A 14,103-nucleotide genomic window follows, 5' to 3' on the forward strand; every position below is an offset into this window, starting at 1 on the left:
ATATCACATCCAGACATATGTTAGAATTAACTTGTGTTTGTCCCCTATACCCCAGGCTGTACCAACATGGGTATAATGCTTTCATGATATCAGCCAGAAAATATGTCTGTTTTCTGGTTTGGGGAAAGCAATCTTTTATTCCTAGAGGCACATCTACTCAGTATGATGTCTTCCACTGTGAAATTATTAATATACCATGTTGCCAATATTCATCTATTAATTTAAACTACTTGCCTAATTCATCTTATTAACCTACTGAAATTTGCCAGTTATAACATTTTGGAGCAGGTTGTGAGAGACTTCCAGGAATAAAGAACTTCTTTACCTCCTAAGCCTCTCTGGCAGCTACATCATCCCTAAAAAAATGCCAAAATTTAATTAAATCAATCTAACAGATACATTATAGTTTAATTGATATATTTTGCACAACTATTTTGGACTCACAATTGCACAGCCTTGACTGTGTGATATTTTCTGCATAGCTCATCAAAATATGAGATCAAAAAGGCCATAGATGCATAGAGAATTGTAGGCTTTCTAGCTGACGAGCTCGAAGCTTCCTTGAGTGCACAAACTAAAGAAATAGGGAAATGAGATAAAACCTGCACATTTACTTACTCTTAGTTCAGAACAACAACAGTTCCCTGAAGACTCACTTGTCCAGCTTCACATATTTAATTTTAGACAAATTAACGAAACAGCCAAAGCAGGACCCTGACCACCCTCACTTGTCTATGTAGCCATTATAGAGCCATGTTCAGCAGTAAAGCAGGAGTCAGTCCACCTAAAATCAGAACTGACTAGAGGTGCTTGATTTCTTTCATTGACAGTGACTTGAAGCAACTAAGTTCCTACTTTTAGGTACATTAATTTAGAAAAAATAGAAATGTAAAAGTGTAATAACATGAATCTGGATGATCAGAGCACAAAATAGATATTCTTCCTTTACTGAGGTATAAAGATTTCATTTCTGGATCTGAAATGTGCGATGGCGCCTCATCTCTACACAGGGAGGGGACACCATATTTAGCATGTCGATAACATGGCCACAAAAAGGGAAAATATCTCTTAACGGGGAAGGACAGATATTTTGTCCCATTCTTGTCCTTTCATGGCATTGAAGTGGCCCTGTGCCATCCACCACAGAGCTTGATGTTTATACCACTGAGAGGAGAAACTTTTCAACCGAGAAAGATAGTTCTTTGGCATTGCTGCAGGCACAAGAGAATATTTTAGAATACTCCCAGACTTCTCTTACTTGCAGCAGGCAAGCATAGAAAGCTCAGGAGTTGTAATCTGCCAACTCATCAAAAACAGAATTTGGCCCCTCTGACACATTTTTCTTGCCCTTTTTGACAGAGAACCTGTTCTCCTTGGTACTAGACCAAATTAAAATTGTAAACAATGATACAGCTCATGGAACACAGAAAATTAAGAGTGAAGTTAATGAACTGCCTCAAAGTCAAATAATTAAATGTCTGACCTCATTGTGTGCATTTCCTAAAAACTATTGTGCTGCCAAAGGCCAACATTATGCAAAGAAGCCTTCTTATTTGACAGAATATGAAACATTATATGTACGTATACACACATGTTAAACGTAAATAGTGGAATAGTACCGTATACAATTTACTAATATTATTCATTCTCCCCAGACTTAATACACACACACACATATGGATTTGATGGGAAATCTGTAACTAAAGCAAAAATCATATTTTAATTTTAAAAAGACATGTGTTTATTGCTAGAATTTAGCCCCCAAAGTGGACTGAAAAGCTTTCTGAAGAGGAAATGCTCAAGTATTTCTTGTCTGAATAAACATGAGGTTCTAGCATAGCTAGGTGTTAGGTGACCTCCAACATAATTTACATGCAAGAAGTAAGGTGAAATACTATGTATCACTAAAAAACTTTTAAGAAATCAGGCTTAAACTCTGCACATAAAAGTTGTATTTTCTACAGCTATGCATTACTACCAACTTTACATTGTTCTATTTGCCCATGAACTCCTGGAAACTGCATGTTCAAACATAAGGAGGCAGCACACAGCATTTTCACACACTAATCCATTAAATACTAAAACAAATGTCAAGTTAAATTAATAGAGTACTCGGTGCTAGGTCTGCAAGTGCAGTAACATTTTTTACAAGCATTTGGTGAAATATGCCACATATCTGAGACTTGAATCTGGGCCTGTTTTATTTATGAGTTTTTTCTAAAAACAACTTCTAAGCCACATCTAATCCATGCTATCCTCCCTCCATTCCCCCTACCTATGATCCACACATTGCTGTTTCACTAAGGTTTTGAGATCCTTTAGGGTGCATAATGTATGATTTGTAAGACCCAGAGATTTTGAATGCCTATTGTAAAAGTTTAAGAGAATAACCAAATCAAACTAAGTTTTCTCAAGAAATTGCTCTATTCAGGCTTTAGCTTGATTTAGCCTGACTTTTCTGATTCTCATTTGAATGCAAAGCTATTTATTTTTTAATACAGAGCCCACATATTTACTTGCTTTTTACAAACCTTAAGGTGAATTCCATTTGTACACAAGTAGGGGTGCTGCATTTTTTTCAGTGGCTGACTACCGCCTTCAGTAACTTCACTAGGTATTAAACTATTAATTTTTATGTAGAACTTTTTACTGAGTATTTTCTGAAAAATTGGCCTTGATTTATAATAGCTATACAAGTCAGATCACTATTGACAGGTAAAACTTGAAAGACAAATATTTTACATACATTGGGTACATGTATTAGCCACATTCCTCGCTCTTGCCTGGAAAGGAGCTTTTGGAGTCAGATTTAGTAGCATCTAAAATTCTGTATAGAAGTCCATTAATGTTGCTGATAAATTCTCCTACTGGGATTACTCAAACACAACAGAGAAGCCAATGCAAACCCAAGTGAATCCCATTTTTTTTTTGTTTAAGCAACGATTTGTGATGATCCTTTAAACTATTCATCCCACTATAGACTAAAGATCACATCCCTTCACAAATTTTGTAAACCATACTGGTAAGCAAGAAAGTATGAAAAGCTGACAATCTCTATGGCAGGCACTTTAGATTAAAGCAACTAGAAATGCCTTTGACAGAACCAATATCTGATACAGCTGTAAAATAGCAGTAAAAATAAAAGAAGCTCACTGTACATATTTTTCCTGAAGTAGCCTGCTTTTACACACTTCCTGTATGTGGGATTTATGGAAAAGACGTCAGCCATGCAAACTTTTTCTCCTTTGTTCCTTAACAACAGACATGGCTGACAGGCCATTCATTAGAGGTTGTTCCTTGGAGATGATGTGCACACTTTCGCTTCTTTAGTCATGGTGAGATGAAACAGCAGCTGAGAAGCACGTTGAGGATCTTTTCTTCTCGGTGGAAATCATGGAGGTGATGAATGATCACCAGGACATCTGTAGGAGTAGGAGGTGAGAGCTATGAGCATGGCACCTGGGAAAGCTGCACTGCTCATGGACAGGAGCAAAACATTACAAATTTCTGTGCTAGCATTTGCTGGCACCAGCTGTCTCCAAGAATGACAGACTCCTTGCTGGAAGTGATAGCAAACTGCCACACATAATTTTTAGAGGTTGCAACACTTCAGAAAAATATTTAACTTCTATTTTCATGCCAGAGAACTAAAGAAAAAAAAACAGTGAGGGAAACATGTTTGCTCTGGCACAGTAGAAGAGTGTGAGACTCCGAACGCTTTTAAAGCTAAAGCAGAGGAATTTTCTCTGTAATACACACGTTTTATTAAATTGCAGTATCACTGAGGAGGTCTGTACTCCCCTATATTATTTCTCACAGTTTTCTTCATTAGTCCATTTACTGTGTATAGCTACACTCTTGTTAGCTGACTATATTTTATTTACTTCTCAGTTTTAAAACTACTTATATCAAAGGACAGATTTTTTTTTTTTAATGTAGTATTTTCTCCAATTTGTATTGAAATGTATCCATTTGAAATGTATACTGAATTAACTTCCATCCAAGGACAGCTGAGTCCAAACTCTTTAAGAAAAGGACAAAGAATCATTTTAAACTACTGTAAAGAGCTACTATTTTTTAGCTTGCTGTCCAGGATACTGTACACATAGAACACAAACAATGCTATCAAAGGATCATTGCAGGTCAAGTTTCCATGAACAGGTAAATGACAGACTACATTTTTGAATAATTCTCAGAGGTAAAAAAAAAGTAGAGCATCTCTGGCAGGGACATGTGGTAACTCTAGGAGGACTGGTTTTGATTTTTATGATGGCAGCATTTGTGCAGACAATCTGGAGCAGGATAAGTGGTTCAGTATATTTTTAATGCCTTTAAGTGAAATCAGAATTCCACTGTGGAAGCTAGATTTGTGTTAAACTGCAAGTTGTGTGTACATGTGTGTGTGTGTGTGTGTGAGAGAGGGCAGGCTGTAGGATGTTTTGTCAGAATCCATCTCAAAGCAGAAACTTGGACTCTTTTTTGTACTGCATATAGTTATCAGTGGTTGTGTATTTAAGGCAATGTCTGAGTTTACAATAATTATTTAAAAAAGAGAAATAACACAACAGATGAATACACCATTCAGGGTGTGAAAAATGGAAGTGTGTGTCAGACTGTATTATCTCTCGTCAGCAGAACATTAGTGAACCCAGTGAGCATTAAGCACATCCCAGCAGGTTTCCAGGGGAAAAAGGCCTGAAGCAAAGGATAAGGAGTGAATAGGTCCCCTAGCAGGGGAAATGATAAGTCAAACAAAGGGCAGTTACAAGTTTCTTCTAAAAATCATTTACTATTATTATTCATGCTACTTTTCTCACCGTCTGAGGTAGGCTCAAGGTAACATAAATAGCAGGTAGCAAGTAACATTTCAGTTTTAGCAAATGTGGTGATTTCAGAAAGGCCTTTAAGTAAAAAATCTCTCTTAGATGTATTTCGATATCCTTCCTCTCCACCTTCACATACACATGCTACTTCCTACGCATAGAATGAGGAGCTGGTAACTTTCAGACTTTCTAGTCCATCTTCCTTAATAAGAAATATTCCATCCATGAGGGGTTATGGTACAAGCTTTCTATCTACTGAAATGTCTGTGCTCCAAGGCTTAGCTTGTTTTCACTGTGTTTAAAGTCTTCATTGTGAAAGTCATCACATAGATATTTCTTGCAGGAAACAATCATATCAAGTTCTTTTCACAGTGCAAGGCAGGGAATTTCTGCACACAGGGCTTGAAATATTAGTTGCATTCAGTCAGGAAAAGTTGCCTACATTTCTTTTCACTTAAGTCACTGCCTTCTATTTAATGCCTCCACATCCACTTCAGGGACAGGTAGCTTAATTTCTATCATCTGTAGCTTTACAGAGTATTAGCTCTGCTGCACATGCCAATGACTGAGCTACACTAAATGTGCTTGAAAAAGCCTACAACTTACAGTGCTCATTCAGGAAGCTCGGAGCGAAGTAAATCCATATGTGTGTTAGAAAGTCAGTGTTCAAATAGGGCTCGTGTTTTCTGGCTCTTGGCATTATCATACACAAACCTTCTTTGAAGAGCTGCAGCAGTGATAGGATTTTTGATAAAGAAATGTGTAGTATGCTCATGGTTAAAAAGTGACATTTTGATGCTTTAAAAATGTTCTTTTTTATTTGGTTAAATATTCAGAACCTTTTCCTACCCTGCCAATTTTCTTAAAGAACTCTTAAATGAAAACATATATAATTAAGCAGGAAAAATACCCCAAAGATTCTGTGTTACATTTAAGCTACAAATGCTGTATTTTCTGTAAATTTTGTTGAACTTTATCTGAAAAAAAATCCTAATCAAGATAGGGTTTTAACTGAATTCTTTGGCTGCTTCAAAGCACTTGCAGAATAAAAACAATCTCATAAAATTTCATCTGACTTTTTCATAGTCTGTGATTCAGAAAGCTTCACATTTGTCAAAAATTAATGCATACTCAGCATCTAGATACACTGTCAGATATATATGATATATACATGAACTAGAACCAGAAACCACAGTGTCTAATCCTATTCCCTTTACTTATATAAAATCCAGCCATTTCATCTCACAGGAGTAAAGAAAAGCATATATAGTAGGATTTTACATAGCTGCATTTCATATACAGCTTGACAACTGGGCCAGCTAGTAGCTGTAATTCTAATGGGTCTGCCATTTATATCACTGCATTTCAACAGCAATTTGCAAAGTAAACATTAAGTAACACTAAAAGAAAATCTCTGTTTAAACACCTGAAACATTTAAGGCAATGCATAGAACTAACAGAGATACAAAATGGAGTAAGATGGCATTTTGCAGTCATTACAGCTAAAGCATTGGCTGTGTGATGAAAGTTCTTCAAAGTGGTTCTTCATGCAATGTTCCTCAGAAATTCAGTCTTAATTTTGCATGAATATGAAATAGAATTTGACATCTACTCTTGTAATGCCGTGCCTTTTCAGGATAATTAGTCATACGTTTATGTTAGTTTTCTTGTATTATAATAACTGTGCACTAAGGTATGCAGCTTCAGTTGGCTTCCCCTGGCTTTGAGAGTTTATGATTCATTACATGTGTCATGCCCAGGAGATCTGCTAAAATATCCTGAATTTCCTGTATACATTCAGGTGGTCATTTTTGAATATTCCTCAGGAAACACTGTTTTGCTTCCTGATTGCCCATTTTTACTTCCAGTCAGGGTAAAATTAGGTATCATTCATTGAAGTGGTCTCAGGGAAATTTTTCAGTGGAAGACATTTGGTCTTATTGTCCCAGCTCAGTCTCCTCACACTCAGCTGAAAGCAGAAAATGATAAATGCCATATCCTGGCTAATACTCAGCGTTCGGCGGCTGGCTCATGTGTCAGAGCAGACAACTGTCTTGAAGGGTGTGTACTCTCAAGCTGTGGTTACAATTTTAACTTAATCTGCCTTCCTGAAAATGAATCACAGTCCCTTTGAGGATGCAGGCTCCTGCTCATGCCCTGGTGTACCAAGCAGCTGCCATTGAATCATTTTCCTCAGCCACTCCTTCATGGTAACCTTAATTTGCTAGCCATAAAAATGATAAGGAAGTACTCCCTCTTAGCCCTCTTGTTGATACTTCTTTATTTAAAGTTCTACACAGCATTTTTCAAACTTCATTATGGCTTGATTAAATTGATTTAACCAATGACCTCTACTTATCGCCTTATTTGTTTTAAAGATGACCATTCATAGTTGCTTTAAAGCAATAGAGACAACCTGAAGATCTGCCTAATGTTAAATACATCATTATTTTTTCTTTACTACTTGGCTGCTTTTTCATATCTTGTTGTAATTTTCTTTGTTACTTACTGATTTGTGGGTGTCTTCGGGAAAGCTGCTTAATTTATTTAAATATCAAGCTACCAATCTGCAACACAAATATAATAAATCACCCCGTATCAAGCTGATGGTGCCTAATTGTGTTTGTACAAGATTTTGAGTTTCTCAGATGAAAACACAGTGTGATGTTATTACTGCTATTCTAAACTTTGCAAGCAAAATCCAGTCTTCTTATTCAGCTCTATTGTGAATACAAACTATTTTCATTAGTTCTGCTGCATGCACATAAAACTAATCAAAACAACAAAAAATTCAGGTCCAGTATGCTGAAAAATAAGATCGCTTTAGTAGCTTGAAATATAATATTATTGTAACAGTAATGTCGAAGACATTTGACAGGTGTAGAGAAGATCAAGCTTCTTTCTGTTTCAAATGACTAATCAGAGAAATTCCTCAGAACCTCCAGAGTCGAGTAGCAGTTGCATCCATTTCCAATTACTTGATTTCTTTCTTTCTTTTTTACTTCTTTCCCCCCAACCCCCTTTTTTTTTTTTTTTTTTCCTCAGAAATTAGGAACAGAAGCGTCTGGGTCAAACTGAAAATGTATCTCAGTGTGCTTGGAAGTTATCCAAATAGTATCTGCCACAGTATTTTGTTTAACCCTAAACACTTTTCTTTTCATGATAAATTTGTACTGTATGATACAATTAAATGCACTTCCTATGGAGCATCGAGGAAGTCTGGCTGTCTGTTTGGATGACTTTTTCAGCCTATTTCAAACCATCATGTCTGTTTGGAATAGTATTGTATAAGGGATATGTAAGATTTCAGCTATAGTTTTTGGCATGTTTCTCTAAAAAAAGAGTCACTAAAAACAAATTTCAAAACTAAAATTTTAGCATGACGACACTGTAGAGCAGTGCTGCTTAGCCATCTGTGTATTTCCTTTATAATATCATTATAATATTTTATGCTTCTATTTTATATAATATTCATGTAATGTTCTGTATGTCACATTTAGAAGGCACAAAGGATTATTTTCTCTGCTTAATAACCACACTCGTGCTAAGAAGTGGGACCCAAAACCTTTCAGCCAAAACTTACCAGTTTGTCAACACTGGAGATGCAGCAGGGGTCACACTTGGTTTCATTTAACTTTACTTTCTGTCTATGGCAATAGTGACTACTGAAATTAACTCAAGCAATTAATTGTTCTGATTTCCTTCACTTAAAAATGACTCCTGCCTGGGTAGGGAAGATGAGTGTTACTCTTTTTGGGGGGGGGGGGTGTTAACAAGAAGGGGTAATGACTAGAGCTACTGGTGGGTGTTGAGGCATGGGTTGCCTGTGATGGCGGCTGGAGCCAGGGGTGGCTGGGTGCTGGCAGGTCCTTGTCACCCTGCCGGCATGAGCACCAGGCACGCAGAGTCTGGCGTCTGGTGAGCAGGCCTGTCCCGGCCGATGTAGCACTGTTTGTAATGAGAAATATAAACAGGGAATGGCAGCGAGGCATGACAGGAATGTGTTTCCATTGGAGAAGCCCGTGCAGAGTAAAAGCATAAGCAAAGCCATGTCCAGAAGGCCTCTCAGCTGGCCAGGACGGAAGACTGATGTTATTGTACAGGGGCTGTCACGTTGCCAGCCTTGCCTCACAGGTTTGTTTTCTCTCATGCTCTCCCTCTCCCTCTCTCTCTCCCTCTCTCCCTGCCTTCCTCCCGGGGCCGGCTGTTTGCTCAGGTGGACAGTGACACCGTTTGGAACGAGCTGCACTCAGCCGGGGCTGCACGCATGGCGGTGGGCTGTGTCATCGAGCTGGCGGCCCGCGTGGCCTCCCGGGAGCTGAAGGTGAGGTCCGGGCCACGCTGTGGGTGGGAGAGCCAGGGCGGCAGAGTGAAACAGGGCTGAAGGGAGGTGTTGTTCAGCTGCTCTGCTCCAGCAGGGTGCCGGGAGGAAGTTCACGAAGGTGTGGCAGCCCTTCCAGTTCTCACTGGGGACGGTCTTGCTGTCTACATGAAGACGCAGTTGTGGGTGCTCACAGTCCGGGGTTGCCACACCTAGAGGTGAAGTTACTCATAGCATGCACTTCTCTGCAAGTGGCTGTGGCACTGCCTTTTGAAGTGTGTTTTTGCCATATTTGGATTTAATACGGTTGTTTAGTCACGTATGGAACCTCAGTATACCACCCAGAGAGAGGGGAGGCAAAGAGTGGCTGTGCGGGAGAGGAGGAAGAGGAGGCGCTGGGGAGGAGAACTGTGGCCCAGGAAGTGCTTTTCTGCTAGGCTGGCTGCCCTCAGACTTCTCTCCCTGGCCCCCTTCCTTTACCTATCTCCATGCTGCGTGATCTGCAAGGCATGATGTAAAAAGCCTAAATTATCCCGAGACTAAACAATTTATGAAAACTCCAGACCTGATGATCTTTGACATTTTATTTGGTATTTTAACAGTCCTATTTAACGGTACACCATATGCAGCCGGAGAGCAGGCTCACCCCAGTAAACTTTGGAGCTAAGATGTCTCCTTAATGAAACTGTTTATTCACTTTCCAGACCAAATACTAATGGTTTCAGTCCTGTTTCCCAAATCAAGATAGAAATAAATATTTCAGAATTAGCAATGTACAATGATTTTAAAAATTCGAAATTTGAACTTGAGAATTTTCTTCCTGTATAACTGTCCTATTTCAAAATACATTAGCTATATATTTGAGGAAGAGTACATCTGTTTATGTGTGTATATATAGATATAGAACATATAGATACATAAATGGTAGTGTTCTCATGTGAAATGCAGTACTGTACCTCCGACCCAACTGAATGGAGTTACTAAACTTTCATATTCAGACACCAATATCATTAGCCAGGTGCTACACGAAATGTACAAATTTTGAGTTAACATGTGCAGGGTCCACTGCAGAATCTTTACTACTTAGATCTGTACCATTGTGGTGTCTTGCCACAGTATGAATGTGCTTGGTTGCTTATGGGTGTGTTCTAGACAGTTGAAAAGAATCAAACATCAGCCACTGGAGAAACCTTGGTTGCTACTGGCATTGAACAGTCTCTGAGCAAATATATTAAACTTAGTACTAGTTTGTAGGTTACTGTAAAATTATTGTTGATCCTAAACAGAATCTTTGTCTACAGTGCAGAGAATTGAAGCAATCTTATGGTCTTATGCAACCTGCAGTTAAAACATAGAAAAGGTAATTGTTACAGATGTGCCAAGTAGCTGGTTTTTAGCAAATCATCAAGAAAATAGGAATGGAAAGGATTTGCTGTGAAATTTGCTGTGAAAAATACTGATGCCATTCCTGAAAGATGTTTATCTAACCTGTCCCTATACTTCCAGCATGAAGCCCAATGACTTACATGCCACCATGCCAACTGTATGAACTAACAACCTTCATGTGGTTTTTATAATTTAAGATTATAAAAATGTTATTCAGGTCCAATTAACAGAAGAAAAGCATGCTAGGAGAAGTTCTGGAAATGCACCGATCCTGACATTAGCTTTTTTGGCAGTCTTTCTGTGTGTGCCTTGTCACTGCGTCTATACAAACCTGGATTTTGATGCAAGTGGTTCCCAATACCCTCATACAGTAGGGGGTTTGCAGTGTATTCTGAGGTTTTCTACATGGTGTTCAGGGTGGGATTGTCAGTAGCTGTAAGTTTTTAGCCCCACAGATCTTTATGTTTCAATTTACCTCTTTGACTTTCCATCTTGCTGCCAATTTTCCTCCAGAAACTTATGCATTGTATTGATCAGTGATTTCTAGTGTAGGGAAAAATGCCAATTTTGTAGTGTACTTGTGAAGATCTGAGGGCACGTAAGTGAGCTGATCACTTCCATGTGCATTCATTGAGCAAATATGCATGTGAAGCAACCATTTGGAGCCAGTACTGTGAGCAGTGAGTGGGAGGATTAAGCTCTGATGGGAATCTGGAATGATCTGCTGCAGCTTCAGAATCTTTGGATGACAAAAAAAAGCACCTTCCACGAACTGAGTGTAAACTATAACAGCTCTGAAACATGTAAACAGCGAGATGAGAACAGTAAAGACACATGATGTAGTTTTTCCCTGGAAGTTTTCCACAGTGGATTGCTATCACAAGGTGCACTGTCATTCGGTGTCATCTTAAGGAAAAAAAAAAAAAAAGTAAATTATGAGACAGGGCATACTGATTTGTTCTGAAATCCCCCAGTTCTCTGAGAAGAGCTGCATGTCCTGAATTTCACAGCAGCAGACTTAAAATACACATCAAGGACTTCACAAAGGGCAGTGCTCCAGCTTGCAGCAGAAGAGGCAGTAGATTATCTACCCACTGCACTGGGGAACCACTGAAACAGCCACGGGGACATTAGGATAACCTGAGTGAAACTATCTAGCATAGACAAAGTCTGAGACAAGAAGCCTCTTGAATGAGACACTGAAGACACTCATTTAACAGCTGTTTTTCTGACATAAGGATTATCAAATTTGTCAGTGTAGTTGGGTATGAGCAGCCCAAATATTTCTTACAGCTTGATGAATCAATATATATGTTTTTTCAAAGTCTAACATGTTTCTCCTAAAATTAAAATGAATAGTTTATTTTATGAACATGTATTCAATTAATTTATAAAATATAGTATTTAAAATACTGAAGATGAATGTCTTCACTGCCTAGCTAGAGTGTAGAAACTAACAAACATGTTGTTTGTGTTGACTGGCATCTGACATTTAAAGCCCATTTCAGTCAGGAGGGAACATTTCAATCTCTGTGTTTATTTCATGGTCTCTACTGATTTCGCTTGCTCATACAGTGATAGTATAGACATATTCTTCTAAGATAAGGTTTGAGACTACAAAATAAATCATGAAAGTCTGAAGAACAATTGAGAGATTCACTACAGAGCTGTGCATGAGTCAAACTCATATGCAAGGCAAAAGGTTCTTAACTTTATTCTGAATTTCCTGAGATTATCAGTCCCATTTCACACAGGTCTCATCTGAGAACAGCAACATTTTGTTCATCTGATTTGGACAGTGCTCAAGAACTGAGAAGGAGTTAAGAGTTCTCTTCACTATTGTTCAAACCCCTTGTGAGACGTCAGATTTCTTTGATCTCCTTGGCTAATGGGGAAAGCATCAATATGACAGTGCTAAAGGATATAAAACAAAAGGGTTTACTGGAGTTGTATTGATGCTGTAATAGTAAATTACTGTGGTGGTATTTTTCTTGATTTTGTAGTGTTTTGTTTTTTTTTAATCAGGACAAATTGCCACTTCTCTGGAGAGTCTTAATATGGATGGTTTTTATTTAATTATATGAAAAAAAAAATTAAGGATTTGGGGGGTTGTTTTAGTAAAATAGTAAGCACTCACTGAGATCAATTTGATACACTTTTGAAATGATATTTAATAGATCATAAAGAATCACATCACTGAAGTATATAGTATGATAAATATGATATCATGCTTAATCAAATGCTCTACTTTTTCTTTTTACATTTATTTGTTTACATGCATGATGAATGTCATGGTGGCAGTATTACAATAGGAGATAAGCCTAACTATTACATGAAGGTCACTATTTTTTTGAGTGTTTTATAGTTTAGGAAACCTGCTGATGCATGATAAGGAATTTATGTTGCATGGAATTGGTGCCACAGCTCTCCTGTATCTACCTTTGTTCCATTCTCATTTCCCTAGTAGATTTATGTAGGTGGCTTTTAATAATCTGCTGACCCCAGACCTTTAGAAAAGTGGAGTATGTGGAACTTGGTGAATACAATCCCACCGCAGTCATTTGCTATATTGAATAAATTATTTTAACAAATCAGATAAGTCTTATGATGTATTCATTTGAGAAAGAAATGCAGGTAGTGCCCTGCGTATGATTTCTTGCATGCAATTTAGCTTGTGAATTTGGAAATCATTGTCTCTAGCCTCTAATAACTGCAGCTTAAGAAGGAAGGCCCTAAAAGATCTGCATCAGTAGGAAGAACTTATATTTCCTAAAGTGTCTCCTAAGGATCTATTTACTCTATTTCATTGCCACAGGAAAATAAAGATGCGATAGCAATAAGTTGCTAAAAGCTCACAGTGTCCCAGTCACTGCTCTGCAGTACAAGGCAGATTTCAGGAGTGTGTGGTCTAATGGCTTAGTGGTACTGAGAGGCGCTGTCTGGCCCTGCCTTCATGTTTATTTCCCAGCCTGGCCCAGCTATTACATCGACTCTGATGCTCAGCTCAGTTCACCTCCCAGCCCTGCCAGCATGCTACTTCACTCACAGGCAGCTAGGCACAAAGAGACTCTCCCCTTGCCTGCACTTGGCTATCCTGCACAGCAGGCTCTCCCCTCTTGCTTCTGAACTGGACTAGTACAGAGATTGTTCAAACCCCACATTAGACAAGTCTCAGAGGAAATTAAGGAGGCTTCCTGCATCTGAGATCTCTCTTGATGTTCAGATTTCATTTGTATCTCTTACTGCTTGCAGAGAATCTCACCTTCAGGACTTAGCTTGCCAAATTACTGTTTTTTCTGAATGACTTTAGGTTGCTGGTATTACCATTTTGTTAACCAAATTATTCGTGCTGATGATGCCCCCTTTTATTAACAAATAGTAGGTATTTCTTAAATGTTTATTGCTACTTTCAAGAAGCCAAAATTCATATAGATGATTATGTTAGTATGATAATTTTGCAATATTTACACTATGTTGCATCATGTCCTTCAAAATATTTGTTCTTTAAATGGTTGTTTTATTGTGTGCTGTTTTGTGAATGTTAAGTGTGTCTCAACTTCTTTTCTGATATTA

General features: G+C 38.2%; 1 protein-coding gene across 2 annotated transcripts in view; it reads left to right on the plus strand.

Moving 5' to 3' along the window:
• The window catches only part of HDAC9 (histone deacetylase 9), a 385,328-nt gene that overhangs the window by 266,454 nt on the left and 104,771 nt on the right, over nucleotides 1-14,103 (plus strand). For both annotated transcript variants that reach the window (XM_057406208.1, XM_057406209.1), the window contains exon 18: nucleotides 9,040-9,147. In XM_057406208.1, the coding sequence (XP_057262191.1) occupies nucleotides 9,040-9,147 (108 nt within the window). The remainder of the gene's footprint in view (nucleotides 1-9,039; nucleotides 9,148-14,103) is intronic.

This window comes from Pezoporus wallicus, unplaced genomic scaffold (assembly GCF_028554395.1).
Source record: "Pezoporus wallicus isolate ANWC-B61680 ecotype Strahan unplaced genomic scaffold, APGP_CSIRO_Pwel_v1 contig_5879, whole genome shotgun sequence".
Taxonomy (NCBI): domain Eukaryota; kingdom Metazoa; phylum Chordata; class Aves; order Psittaciformes; family Psittacidae; genus Pezoporus; species Pezoporus wallicus.